General features: G+C 33.6%; 1 protein-coding gene and 1 long non-coding RNA gene across 7 annotated transcripts in view; both read left to right on the forward strand.

The window, feature by feature from the left end:
* The first annotated feature begins 4,254 nt into the window (after nucleotides 1-4,254).
* LOC146996681 (uncharacterized) lies at nucleotides 4,255-7,158 on the forward strand. The gene is made up of 3 exons (XR_015041450.1): nucleotides 4,255-4,394; nucleotides 5,037-5,135; nucleotides 5,963-7,158. It is a non-coding gene; the product is annotated as an uncharacterized LOC146996681 (long non-coding RNA).
* A 5,715-nt stretch (nucleotides 7,159-12,873) lies between these two features.
* LOC118188359 (disintegrin and metalloproteinase domain-containing protein 11-like) overlaps nucleotides 12,874-14,233 on the forward strand; it is a 346,872-nt gene continuing 345,512 nt past the window's right edge. Inside the window, exon 1 of one of the 6 annotated variants that reach the window (XM_085818185.1) lies at nucleotides 12,874-13,136. In XM_085818185.1, coding sequence (XP_085674311.1) covers nucleotides 13,052-13,136 — 85 coding nt within the window. In that variant the 5' untranslated portion in view covers nucleotides 12,874-13,051. The remainder of the gene's footprint in view (nucleotides 13,137-14,233) is intronic. The other 5 variants (XM_085818187.1, XM_085818184.1, XM_085818186.1 and 2 more) reach the window with 5 other exon arrangements.

Here is a 14,233-nt window from a genome sequence, read left to right on the forward strand (position 1 = left end):
GTGGCGCACTCACATGTCCGGTGTTCAAGGTGCATGCCAACGACGGGAACAATTTCGTAGTTCTTACCTCAATAACACTCTCAGGTTTATTTTCATTACTTCAGAGATGTGAGATTAACCACAAAAATTTCCACTTTCCGTCGGCTACCATCCGGTTGAAAGCTAGTTAAAGAATAACAAGGGTCCTTGATTCTAAGAGAGCGTTTTGTCAACAACCTTCTCCGTACTATTGGCTACCAAGGTTTACATTTACCTGAATCGGCTTTTGCTAGCCGTGTATACTTGCGTGATTTTGAAGCCTGAGTCAATCAGGGCTTTGCCATGTAATTTGTATACTTGAATTGCTTAGGTTTTACCTTGACTCTTCTAATTTGTTAAGTCTCGCAAAAATTATCTTGCACTGTGTTGTTCGTTGTTGTTGCCTTGTCCGAGGAGTCAGTGCAGAGGACTCGAATAGGACTGAAAATATCGAGAACAGTCGCAGCAACATTAATAACCTTCGAAAAATAGAGGAGTTGGTGCGAGGGAGCTATATCTATACTGAGAAGCCTGGCCAAAATTGCAGGACAGTCGAAGAGATGGTCTGGAGAAAGCTGGATTTCTGTACAGGCTGTAGTGTCTAATAAAAAGGTTTATTTTAAAACCTGGAAGTCTAAGAAGAGAAAAAAAATCATCTGACTATCTACACGCATTCAGAATTTAGCCATGTCCCATATAAAGTCATAATAATGTATATTTATATTTAATGAAATTTATTGCTTTATTTCTACATATTTATTTATTTAGAAATGCTTATCTCTTACGCTTGCCTCCAGGAATTAACCCTTTCCGGTACGCTACCTTTTAAAGTCGGAAATTCTGGTTAAAAAAATGTAGGCAGTCTAATTATGTCTAGAGGTAAGTAAAATTTTGTGAAGATAGCACTTATCGTTTTAATTCTGTGGGTGTGCCCAAAGTGGCACACTGATTTAATAGAGCTTCGAAAAGAGTGCTGAAACGAGCATTGTTGTCAATGAACTGACCGATGGGATGCGGAGAAACAAAACATACAGACTCTCAGTTGTCCTAGATTATCGGTGAGCCCGGTCTGGGCACACCTAGGGTTCGCCGTTTGATTTTCGGCAAGATTTTAAGGTAAAAATTTAAAACTGATATAGAATAAGGAGATTAGCATACAGCCAAAAAAATAACAGAGAAATTTCCTTTCTAACAATTCCTTTTATACCCTAAAAAAAGTCTGGAAGATTTCTTTGAAGAATGATGGACTTAAAAAACTAAACATGGCTAAAATATATGGGCTGGTTTGTGTTGAGCTGACATCTACTATAAATAAAGAAGGTTCAGAGTAACCTATAGTAACTTATAAATCCTTTTTCATTCAATTTTTCTGTGCGTACAGAACGACATTTTTAGGTGTGTCCAGACCGGGCACACTGTGCCGCAGAGGGTTAAGAATTAAAACCTTTAAATGCAAAACACATGTTTAAAATATTCTTTATTCATGAGTCACAAAGCGAACATGCCAGATAATTCTTGAGTGTTAAGTAAAAGAGGTAATCATTAAAGCAATAAGACAATCAATCACGTCTCGTAAAAAGACGGAAAACGCCATTCTAGTGCGTTTCAATTAAAATGCAGTGCTGATAACAATAAGTTTCATAAAATTACTTTTTAATTGTATTGTTGCTAAACTGTTTACCTGTTCTAATCCTTCGAAATTGCAATATTTCTCTCTTTTTCCATTTTAATACACAGACTGATAATTTTCACAATATTAAAACCTTTTCTCTCATTTCATACAGTGAAATTAGGCTTATTATTAATATTAATATAGAAATTCGATTATCCTTTCAGTTATTTAATCAGTCACTGAATTGTCCCACGGTGTCCGCCGATAACATCGCGGACGAAAACGTCGCGGAGAAAACAACACAAGGCGAAAACGTCGTGCTACAAAACATCGTGGAAGAAAACATCGCAAAGAGAAAACATCGCAGTTCTAAAACAACGTGCTATAAAACATCGTCGTCTAAAATAAAGCGGTTCAAAAACTTCGCAGTTTAAAAACATCGTCATCGAAAATATCGTGGTAAAAAATAAAGTATCTACAAATCATCGCGTGACGATAACTTCGCAGACATGCTTTTTTCAGGTTTTAATTATTGTAAATGGATATTCCCATAATGATTTGTGAGCGCAGTATGTAAAGAAGGATAATTTTTATTTTCACATATTTTATTAACTAATAAATGTTTGCTGAAAAAGTAAGAAGGAAACTTAAGCATAAAAAATTAAATGCAAATTATAGATTATACTTTTCATGAAAAATTACCAATGGAAACTTTATAAAAATGATTTATTAATGGCCTTTGTTAGTTAACTATGTCGGTTTAAAATTCTATTAAGTGCTGTAAGTCGCATTAATTTTCTATGCTTAAGTTTCATTCTTATTTTCTCAGCAAAAATTTATTAGTTAATAAAAAGTATGAAAGTAAAAATTATCCTTCTTTCCATCTTGCGATCACAAATCAATATGGGAATATCCATTTACAGTTATTAAAGCCTGAAAGAAGCATGTCTGCGATGTTATTGTCATGCGATGATTTGTAGATACTTTATTTTTTTACCACGATATTTTCGACGACGATGTTTTTAAACTGCGAAGTTTTTTAACCGCTTTATTTTCGACGACGATGTTTTGTACCACGATGTTTTAGAACTGCGATGTTTTCTCGTTGCGATGTTTTCTCCCACTATGTTTTGTAGCACGACGTTTTTGCCTTGTATTGTTTTCTCCGCGACGTTTTCGTCCGCGATATTTTTGCCGCGATGTTTTCGGCTGTAACCTTGTCCCATAAACAGAAAAAAAATCGGGGGGCGGAAAATTATGAAAATAGTCTGATTGCTAGAGAAACTCTCGAAAATAAAATTTAAATAGCAACATTTTTAATAAAAATATGATTGAACTGATCAGTTATAGGTTCAGGAGCAAAAAATATTAGAATGTTTCTATTTTTAGCCCAAAAGAGCAATGTGTCCAGAAGAGCTATTAATTTCTTTTAGGCATTTTGCGTCGTCGACTATGAAACGGTATTTTACTTTTTAATGTGTTGCCACCAAATCCTAGAGCCCTGCATTATATTTAAAGAAATTAAATAATGATGAATCTGCATGTATGTATGTATGTTTCAAGCTTTGTGAAACAACAATTGTGCTCAGAGACATCTAATTTTGAATATCGTAACCCTCCACTCCAATATGGGCCTTTGGAAGCCCAAGTTGAAATTTGTTTTACTATCCATTTCCTATTTTGTAAAACGTTAACCAATTTTTGATTAAGATACTCAGTAATTTCAAAGCGAGCGATGGCAATACTGTACGGAAAAAAAAACACTTTTATCTCCAGCATGCGAGGTGTATCGGAAATTCTGAAGATATGATCTTTTAAATTATTTAATTATTTTGTGTTACTGATGTTGAATTGAATTTTATGGTTTAAGTGCGAAGAACAGGATATTTAATGAATAAAATTAACACACAAAACATTAAAAATAAAACACCCACGTAATATAAAATCTGAAAGCTTTCAGATTTTTACTTCCTTGTATGAAGTAAAAAGGAAGTATTGTAATCGCAAAAAAGTTTCAGGCAGCATATTTCAACGAAAATATCCCATTTCGACCTCTTTCAAATGCAATTTAACGATGTATTTCCGTGATATCTGTATGTAATGACAGAATAAAACACTCTTTTCCTCCAAAAAAATTATAAAACTGCTTTAAAATGAATTCTGAAAAGAATTTTCCGTGGCGTCTGTACGAACGTACATACGTACGTACGTATCTCACATAACTCAAAAAGGAGGTTGAAATTTTGTATATAGAGAACTGCTATAACATGTCGATGTGCACCTCGTATTTTGGTTGCAATCGGCCGCACCAAACGTATATAAATATTTATATATATATATCCACTCTGTTACCCGACTCAGTGATCTCAGTTTCTTTACTCTTATATGTTTGTAAATTGTCCATTTTTTGCTTTAAAAATGATTGAATTGTGTTGTATCTCTAAGGAGTATCTCTAAGAATCTCTAAGGAGAAGAAGTAAAGGTTTCCCGAAGCAAATGTGGCTCCGTCAGACTGAAGAGACACTCTGTGTATGTCCCTGAAGCTTATTTTAAAGGGGCAATCCATCCACCCTCCGTACCTTTCTGCGCATGTGCGAAATAGCGGGCAAGATCGTCAGCCATATTAGCAATCTTTTACCGCGTTGTTCGAAGAGGTTCTTTATTAAAGTTTTTTTCAGTTCTTTTATCTAGTTATTTAAGCAGATCATCAGATGGATGTTTCGCAAGACGATCACCGGAATTCACCCGATTCTCTTTCTGTGAGGTAAGCTTGCTTTTTTAATTCGAAAACCTATCATAGATTTTAAAAATTGATTTTGTATAGTACATTAATTTTTATTTCCAAGCTCCAAAAATATTTTGTCTCATTGTATAACACAACAGCTAGATTTTCTTTCTTAATATATTAACTTTGCATTTTAGCATATGAATCTCAATTTATACAATTAATCATATGGCAAACAAATACTTATAGCTTGTGCAGGCATATTGGTATTTCTTTCCAAATTTTTTAAATGAGTTTTAAGCTTTAAAGTCAACTAATAATAATATTACGACAAAACGAGCGATCAGGAATCAATTTGCCATTTATAATAATGCGGCAGCTAATGGCATGTATGATTGCATAAATTAATTTTATTAATAAATTGTATTATGCTTCAGCTTTAAATTTATGCTATAGATTACCAAATAGTTTATCTGAGAAAATTTATAAACTTATTTAATATTAGTGGCCACTGAAGATTATTTTTAATTTAGTATATTGATAGTTATATACAATTTTTCGTATTTTATGATTATTTTTGAAAATTTTATATTGATTATTATAAAAATATAATTTTGATTTCTCTCAATATTTGATGTGGTGCGGTGAATAACAGACTAACTCACTCTATCTTTTACTTAGCAAACGACCCAAATCTTGGTATCGCTGTTGTGTTTGTGGGACAACGTCTCGAAAAACACCAGACAGGAAATTCTTCAGATTTCCTAAGGATCCTATTAGGTAAATCATTTTTAAGTTTAAAAGAAACTAAGCTGTGATTATTAATATATATATATCTCAATTTTCGATAGAGAAGCAAATATTTCATGTATATGGAATAATTTAAATAAATAGCTTGTTTTTTTCCATTAAGTGTTCCTCATCATAGACAAATAGTTCAGTGTTCTTCTGTAAATATCCAAGATAACTGTGCTTGTGATACAGTTGCTCCCAAAAGTGTTCATACACTTTAAGAATTTGTAAAAAATGCGCTGTAGCCCGGAATTGAATTTGATTATAAAGCCCAATATTTTCTCATATCTCGAAGTGATTTTGAATAAAACCCAATTTTTTTTTAAATTTGTTTCTTCTAATATTTTAGAAGATAATTTTTGTAATTTATGTATGTTATGCTCAAAGAGTACTGTGCAACAAAATTGATGGTTTGGATTGCCTGTCATGTTATGCTCAAAGAATGCTGTGCAACAAAATTGACGGTTATTAGTCGAAATATTGACTGTTACTAAAATTTTAAGTTTCGTAAAAGACCTCGCAGATTGTTTTAAATTTCTGAAAAATTCCTTGTTTATATTTTTATTATGTTTACTAATTACTTTTGGGTTATATTTATTATTATGTATTGATTTTGATGTTAATATTTTTAATTGTGGTAAGATATTGATAATGTATTTCACTGTTTTCAATTTATTTAGAGGTGCTTTTAATTGTTCTTTAATTTTGTTTACTGTTTCAGTTCGTTATATGCAAATTTTGCTTGTAAAATTTTAAATATGGATTCCTAAAAATTTATTATGTATCGTATGATATGTTTTTTTTTCTTTTTTAAGCTTACAGAATTGAATGTACTCATTGGTGGAATAATTCTGGATTAAAGAGATTTTTGGCAAATTAAAATTATGTAAAATCCAAGCATACAGCATTTTTAGAATTATTATAGGTATAGTGAAGGTGGAAAATAGGCATTTCTTGTAATTGCTATTTAAAAGAATTAATTTCTAATTTCATAATTTGAAACAATCTTCATCAGGATGAGCTGCAATATTTATTTGATTCAATGGATTATTTGCAAAACTTCAAGACTTTTTAAATGTAATCTTGTGTTTGTTAATTTAAGTGAAATGCTTTTGGCTCTTGGTTGCAAACTTTGCTCTTTTTTCATAATGGTCATTCCGAATAATAATTTTTTTTTCTTTAAATTTGAGGTCAGATAATTATAATGAATTCAGCGTTTTCAATTTATTTAGGGGTACTTGTAATTGTTTTTAATTATTTTTTCTGTTTTGGTTAGTTATATGCAAACTTTGCTTGTAAAACTTTAAATATGGATTCATAAAAATTCATTATGTGTTGCATGGTATGTGTTTTCTTCTTTTTTAAGCTTACAGAATGAAATGTACTCATTGGTCGAATAATTTGGTATTAAATAGATTTTTGAAAAATTAAAATTATGTAAAATGCAAGCTACATCATTTTTAGAATTATTATATGTATAGTGAAGATGGAAAATAGTCATTTTTATAATTGCTATTTAAAAAAATCAATTTCTAATTTCATAATTTGAACTAATCTTCATCAGGATGAGCTGCAACAATATTTATTTGATTGAGTGGATTATTTATAAAATTTCTTCCCAGGTTTTAATAACACCTGGAAGGTTTGATTTTCAAGTTCAGTATTTAATCTTATATTAATAAATGTAAGAAGTATTGAATATTTTATGAAAAAGTAATGAAATCACTTATTTTAATAATTTATGTGAAATTCTTCAAAAGGCCTTTTAAGTGTAATTTTGTATTTCTTAATTTAAGTGAAATGCTTTTGGTTCTTGGCTGCAAAATTTGCTCATTGTTTTCATAATGGTCATTCCAAATAATTGTCTAAAAAATTTCTTGGTATTTGTGAAGATGCTTAAAATTATTTTGCATATGTATATTCTGAAACTTGAGAAATGTCAATAAAAATCATTTTTTTTAACTCAAATGTGTTATTCTTTGTTTTAATATTTAATAATATGCTTGATATGAAAAGATTTACATTTTCATAAAAATATGAAAAGATTTACATTTTGATGCAATTAATTACATAAATAACGCTATTTTTTAAAAATAGCGTTATTTATGTAATTAATTGCATATTTTTTAAAAGTAGCGTTATTTATGTAATTAATTGCAGATTTGTTAGAAATCTAACAACACGACAGTAGTTGATTTTGTTTTCTATTAATTCTGATGTTAGTTATAAATTAATGCTTGATATTATATCAAAAGAATAACAATTATGTGAGTTTACAGAAAGAAGGGTTAAGGGGAAAAAATAAGGAATAGAAAAATAATAAAATTTATTTATTTATTCTTCTTTTTTTCATTTATTTTGCAATTGAATTTTAGGATGTTCTATGCGAAACATCTAGACGATTAAAGATTAGAAGATAAAAGATCAGCTACACAATTTATCTGAAATGTATGAAAATAAAACATTTTGAGGAATTTCAAAGTAAAAAAATTTACTATCTCCTCGGACTGCGCTGTTTAAATTCCACCCTGCGCTGCTGTTTCACTGCATAGCCGTGTCTCCTCGATATAGCGGCGCAGAGGCGAAACAGGTTTACATTGCGTCTATGGAAGCTTTCATTCTTTTCCTTAGAGATTCTTTGTCTGAAGTACCCAATATCGACAGTGGCTTATGTGATTAAGAGGTGGAAGGTGAGCGGTGATTGTCGGAATGTGCCCCGAGTCGGCAGACCAACGAAACTGGGGGATAAAGACCAACGAGTGCTGTTCAGAGAAATTCGGAAGAACCGCACCCAACCGATAGCCCTCATCCGCGAGGAGTTTCAACAGGCGTTCGGGAGTATTGTTTCAATGAATACCATCCGTAAGGAAGCACATCTGCTTGGTTTTCATCGTCGTGCTGCTGTCCATAAGCCTTTGATCACAAAGTCCAACCTCCTTGCTCGGTTAATGTGGTGCAAAGCACATCGAAATTGGACCGTAGATAAGTGGAAACGGGTTCTTTTGAGTGACGAATCAAGGTTCACCCTTTACCTTTCCGATGGTAGGGTCTGGGTCTGGCGTCTACCTGGAGAACGTCTCCTGCCAGAATGCATTGTACCAACAGTCAAGTTCGGCGGAGGTGGAATTATGGTCTGGGGGTGTTTCTCCTGGTATGGGCTGGGACCCTTGGTCCTCATTTATGGAAAGCTCAACTCCGATGCCTAATGCACTATTTTGGATGACAATGTGCCAATGGAGTTCATCGAAGGGAGTGGCCTGCCCAGAGTCCAGACCTGAACCCTATCGAGAACCTCTGGAACGAGTTGCATCGCCGAATTCAGGGGCGCACTACCCGTGCAAAATCGGTGAAAGAACTGCTATGTCTTCTCCAAGCCGAGTGGAAGAAAATACCACTAGCTGTCATACAAAGACTTGTGGAAAGTATACCCCGGAGGGTCCGCGCTGAAATTACCTCTCGTGGAGGCTCTACCAGCTATTGATTTTGAATAAAGTTAGTTTTTCTTTTCTATCACAGGTGTCCAAATACTTATTGGTAGTCAGTGTAGAAAGGTAAGGGAAAAACATAGCAGTTTTGAAACATCGTCGGGGGGGAGGGAAAAAAAGGTTAAAAAACATCCCAATTTTAAAGCATCGTCATAGAAAATATCTCACAAATCACCGCATGAGGATAATATTGTGGACGTGATAATATTGCAGGCTTTTGAAGTTGTAAATGTATATTCACCATAATGATTTGTGAGAGCATACATTTCCTATTTATGAATTAATTAATAACTTTTTGCTAAAACCAAGAGGGAAATTGAAGCATTAAAAGACTTATAATGAGTGAAAAATTAATGCTACCTATAGCAGTTAACAGAATTTTGAATTTTAACTATTACATTCATTACTTAATTAATCTCTTTTTGGCAGGTTTACATGAAAAATATAATCGAAAAAATTAAATTAAGAAAATGAGTAACTGCATGATTCCTCATTCCATCTTGGTCAGGCCCACTAGCAGTAAAGTCGCTGAACACTGGTAGTTCGGTGCGAGGTTCGAATCCCGCGAACGGGATAGCCTTTCGTGGTTTTCCCATGTGTAACGCGTATACCAGCCAGTTTTCCTTAAAAAGTTCTTCTCGAATGCATCCCTCCTCTTTGGCAAATAGCCCTCGAGGCTTTGCCGTAATAATATAAACCAAACCACTCCAAACTTTCTTGGTCATTCCTCTACAAATTATTAATTAAATATACATGTATAATACATACAATATTTATTCTACGTGTATTTTTCTTTTTACCACGATATTTTTAGGACGGTGTTTTATTTTCAGCGATGATGTTATAAAATATTTTCTCCCTCCTTCCAGCATGCCTTCGTTGCGTAACAGTAGCACACTCGGCGCGTATTCGAGAGGTCCAGGTTCGAGTCCCGGAGAGGGGACTACTCATTTTTCACGTTTCCAGCTTCAGAGAAACACAATGACTCTAAAATGATATAGACCATGATGGTTTAGAAATGAAATGTTTTCTTCTGGATTTCTCTTTCCCCACCAACGTTTTGAACGACGACGTTTAAGCCTTGCATTTTGTTTTGCTATATTGTGTTATAATTTATGATTTTTTCTTCATTTTCTTCAGAATAAGGCTCAAACATTGTTTTAAAACACAATATTTTAGTATCAAATTAAACTAGATAGAAAAAAGTTTCTAACAAGACTTGCAGTACAAGTTAGGTAATTACGAGCTGCAATGTTCTTAAAGAATAATTTATCGGACAGTTTGTAAACCTTCACGTATATTATGGACTGCGTATTGCATCTTTTATTTAAATCTTATGGCTACTGTAATACTCAAAAAATGCTGCATAAAATTTTATTTAACACTTACTTGGAAATTAAAGCATTCTAAGGAAATAAAAGGTACTATTTAATATTTATTTTCTTGTGGCTAAAGATTGTTTAAAATTTATTTTAAGTATAATATATATATTTTTTGCACGTAAATAGTAATCAAGCTGAGCAATTATAATAAGAAAGCTTTTAATTATGATTTTTATTTTTACTTAGATTATAACGTGCAGTATGTGAGTAACAGATTTTTATTATTAACCGCTTGTATCTGCAAGTGATTGTGGAAAGAATTTTTATTCACCGACACAATTATGTGTTCTTATCCGTCACGACAATGGTTCCGACAATGACGAATAATAGAGAATATTAATCTAAATAATTCAAAGTATTCATTTTAATTTAAAGTAAAGTAATACAGATCTGTTTATAGACTAGGAGGGTTGCAGCACACTCGTATATTACATTACATTGCTACAGACCTGCTATTCTAAATAGAAAGTTGGAAACGATTAATATTATAGTTCGACCGTCTCAAGCGCAACCCTGTTTGGCATTCTGCCAAAACACATAGACTCGTCCGAAAGGAGCGGTATTACTTGCTGCGGCGTGAAAGGTATTCTCTTTTTGGGAAAGAGTTATGCTGGAGAGAAAGAAAGTTCCCATCCTTTCACCCTATTTTGAGAATAATTCGGTCCGAATGGCGCATGCGTGTTTGCGCTCATGGTCGCGGATGATCCGGTCGAACTATAGCATGAAAGACACTTTAAAATATTTGATGGGAATACTGCATGATTTCTTCATACGTCCTATTAAATTATACCCATTTTTTGCTGCATTTCATTTAAACTTGCTTTCTCGGGTTATTCTAATTTAATTAATCGACTCTTCAAGGCAAGTTGAAAATGGCATTGGAAATTGCAAAATCTGAAATTGAATATCCCGCGCAAATCAAACGTTTTTAGTTTTATTTTTCCATAATGAGCAGGGCCTACCAGCGGCCGAACGGTTAAGTCGCTGAACACTGGTAGTTCGGTCCGAGGTTCGAATCTCGCGAACGGGCTGGCTGCATGGGTGTTTTCGTGGTTTTCCCATGTGTAACGCGTATACGAACCAGTTTCCCTTAGAAAGTCCTCCAAGAAGGCATCCCTCCCCTTAGGCAGATAGCCCTCGAGGCTTTGCCGTAATTAAATAACCTAATCCATAACGAGTATAAATCTTTCTAAAGTATAAGAATAGGAAATTGAGACAGTATTAACAGTTAGATTATGTTATTTGAAGAAAATCAAATTTTAAAAAAAAATTCGAAGTCGCCGAAACATGAGTATTTTCGTCATTTAAAGCATTTTTGTAATTGAAAATAAACTGCAATTGTGAAATAAAAGCCAGCTAAAACGGTATATATTATATGTGTGTGTGTGCATGTATGTACACATTCGGTACTGTCGATTACAATAAAAAAAGGGAAATAAACAACTAGATATTAAAGCAGTTCCATGTACAAAATGTCTTTGTTATAGAACTAACCGTTTTTTTTTTTTTTTTTTTTTTTTTTGGCTACACAATATACATACGTACGAACGTACATAGAAATGTCACGAAAAATTCCCTGTTGAACTTTACAGCCCATTTTACAATCCGTTTTGGAAAAAAGATTCCTTTATTCTACCCGTACTTACACACAACACAAGAAACTACTCAAACTGCATTCGAGAACAGCCAAAATGGATATTTACATTGAAATATGATATCCAAATGTATTTGCGATTACCTTTCCTTCGTACAAGGAAGTAAAACTGAAAAGAACATAAGTTCACGACACTTGCATTGCAAATTGAACAGAGATTTGAGCATGTTGAAAAATATTTAAAAGAAATTAAAAACGCTACACAAAAAGACGTGCATTAGAAACTAAAAATACCTGATTGTGTTACTAACTATAATATGCGCAATATGAACAAGTACTTTAAATATCGATGAAACCAAAATATTCACATAAACTTGCAGAGACATTAGGTATTTTTTGGAAGCAGGCAAGATGCAAAATGAGCAACGCCTTTGGCAGGAATCGAACCACGGACCTCTGGAATACGCGCCCAGCGTGCAGCCCACCACAACAGGAAGGCATGCCAAGAAGGCGGGAGAAATACCTTATAAACTTATTTAATTCCGGTACTGATTTGTTGCCATATAAGCAGGAATCCCCAGAAAATCACAAAGCAATGCCCGTAAAGCATTGAGTCAACAAATATTTAAAAACTAATATTTTTTAATGTAGAATTTTCCGTCAAGATAGGCGCTTTCACTTAGTCTGTAATAAACTGTTTTTCTAAGCATTAGCTGAAATGTCCTCAGACTATTTAAACAAGGCAGAATGGTTAGTTACCTGTAATATCTAGATAAGAAGCCCTTTTTAAAGCTGTAATAGCATTATTTATAGTTCCTCCGGCATTAAGGATTTAAAAGTCTTCCACAAAATGCCCATTGTCGTTTCCAAATGAAGTACTCTTTCGTATAAAAGGTTTGAAAAACTCCTTTTTCAAAAATTTCGATGAGGTAGCTGGGAGATAAAAATCACTCTTCAAGGGACAGGAAATCTCAGCATTGTAATGCAATCAAGTTGGGGTGTTTATTCCATTCGACGTCTTCCTCACAACAAAGCCCGCCGGGGAGGCAAACACACGTCGAAACAAAGCAAAGCTAAAAAGGAGGGAAGTTAAAAGCCAGCGGAAGAGAATCGAATGAAAAGGCGTCTAAAACGAGGCTGCGAGATCTGATTTATGGGCAATCCGAGAATCCCAAAAGTATCCGGGGTTGGGGTGGTGGTAGGAGAGTGCACTGAGGGGGGAGAGGAAAACGGGCATTGCCATGACGGGAAGATCTCTCGGATATATAAAGAGAGGCGATCACGTGGTCCTCAGGAGTCCTCGAGAGCTCGTCCGCCATCTTCCTGCTCCCGCAGACGATCTTCGCGGCCATGCGCACGACTAGGGAAGCGCGAGAGCAGTCCCGCAGCAGAAGAGGGCGCAAGCAGCCGTCCGACCGAAGGAGATAACAAGCGGGAGATAAGATGAGCCCCGTGTGCCCTATCTGTGTCCTATTTTGTAGCTGGGTGGTCCTCTGTGCCGCCGTAGGGGTCCCCAAGAACGAAAGAGGTAAGAATTCGAACATTCTTTGCCCATTCACCTGTATTCCAGAATCCTCCCCTTTTCGCACCACGCGTCGTCTTCTCCTTCCCACTTGCCTTTCGATCGCCCGTTATTGAACAGCTCTTTCTGCCGCAGGGGATTCTCGCGGATAGGATTTCAGGAGAATCCAACAGGATATACCTTCTTAGCTCCGATTGTCTGAACTGTTTAGTAATGAAAACTCTCACCTTGTTGAAAGTTTTTTTCTTCTCTCCACTAAATATATTCAGTACAAGGTGAAAACTGATTTTGTTTCTAATAAAGTAAAATCCAGTCCATTAAATGGTGTAAAAGTTGCGATAGTTATATTTTTCTTTACCTGACAAAAAGTTTTCTCATTGACTGTGATATCATGTAAACACAGCAATACGTGAAGAAAGTAGAACAAAAAATATTACTAACTACAATGCAAAATTATTGAACTCATTCAGTTATGTTATAGATAATAATTTAACATTTTATATCATTTTTAAAATGCAAGGCAGAAAAAATATATGATCGTCTAAAAAAAAAGATAAAAACGTGGGTTTAAAGATTTGTAATAATTTAATGACTTGTAATAATGTTTTAAATTACCATATTTTTAAAGAAAATATTCCCACATTTAAAATGAATGCGTTAAGATTTGAGTGTCTTTTGTTTACGGGTGAATGCAAAATTAAATAAAATAGAGCTAAAATGGAAATCAAATTTTCTCTGAAACATTTTTTAAGTTTTTTTTTTTCAATTAAACTTTCAAACTATTTTACATCAAAAATTTATGAAATGAAAATGCAAATTATAATTCTATGAACATTGATTATTTTGATAGTTAAGCTGGACTGTAATTTTTTAGAGTATTAAAATTAAAATTAATAAGCAGTTATTGACATTTTCAAAATAATAATAGTTGAATATATAACCAATGTATTCTTTTTCTTAGAAGCAAGAATGTCTTTCTTTTTCATTTATATACCAAAATCGTAATTTATAGTAAAGTAAAAATTTAAAATATAAAAAACTATCAAAATTGCTTCTATTTTTTGCTGAAAGTTAATTCAAAAGTAAATAGTAGCTTATAGTAG

This window comes from Stegodyphus dumicola, chromosome 6 (assembly GCF_044657685.1).
Source record: "Stegodyphus dumicola isolate Sdum_Otavi_A_Nest chromosome 6, ASM4465768v1".
NCBI lineage: Eukaryota > Metazoa > Arthropoda > Arachnida > Araneae > Eresidae > Stegodyphus > Stegodyphus dumicola.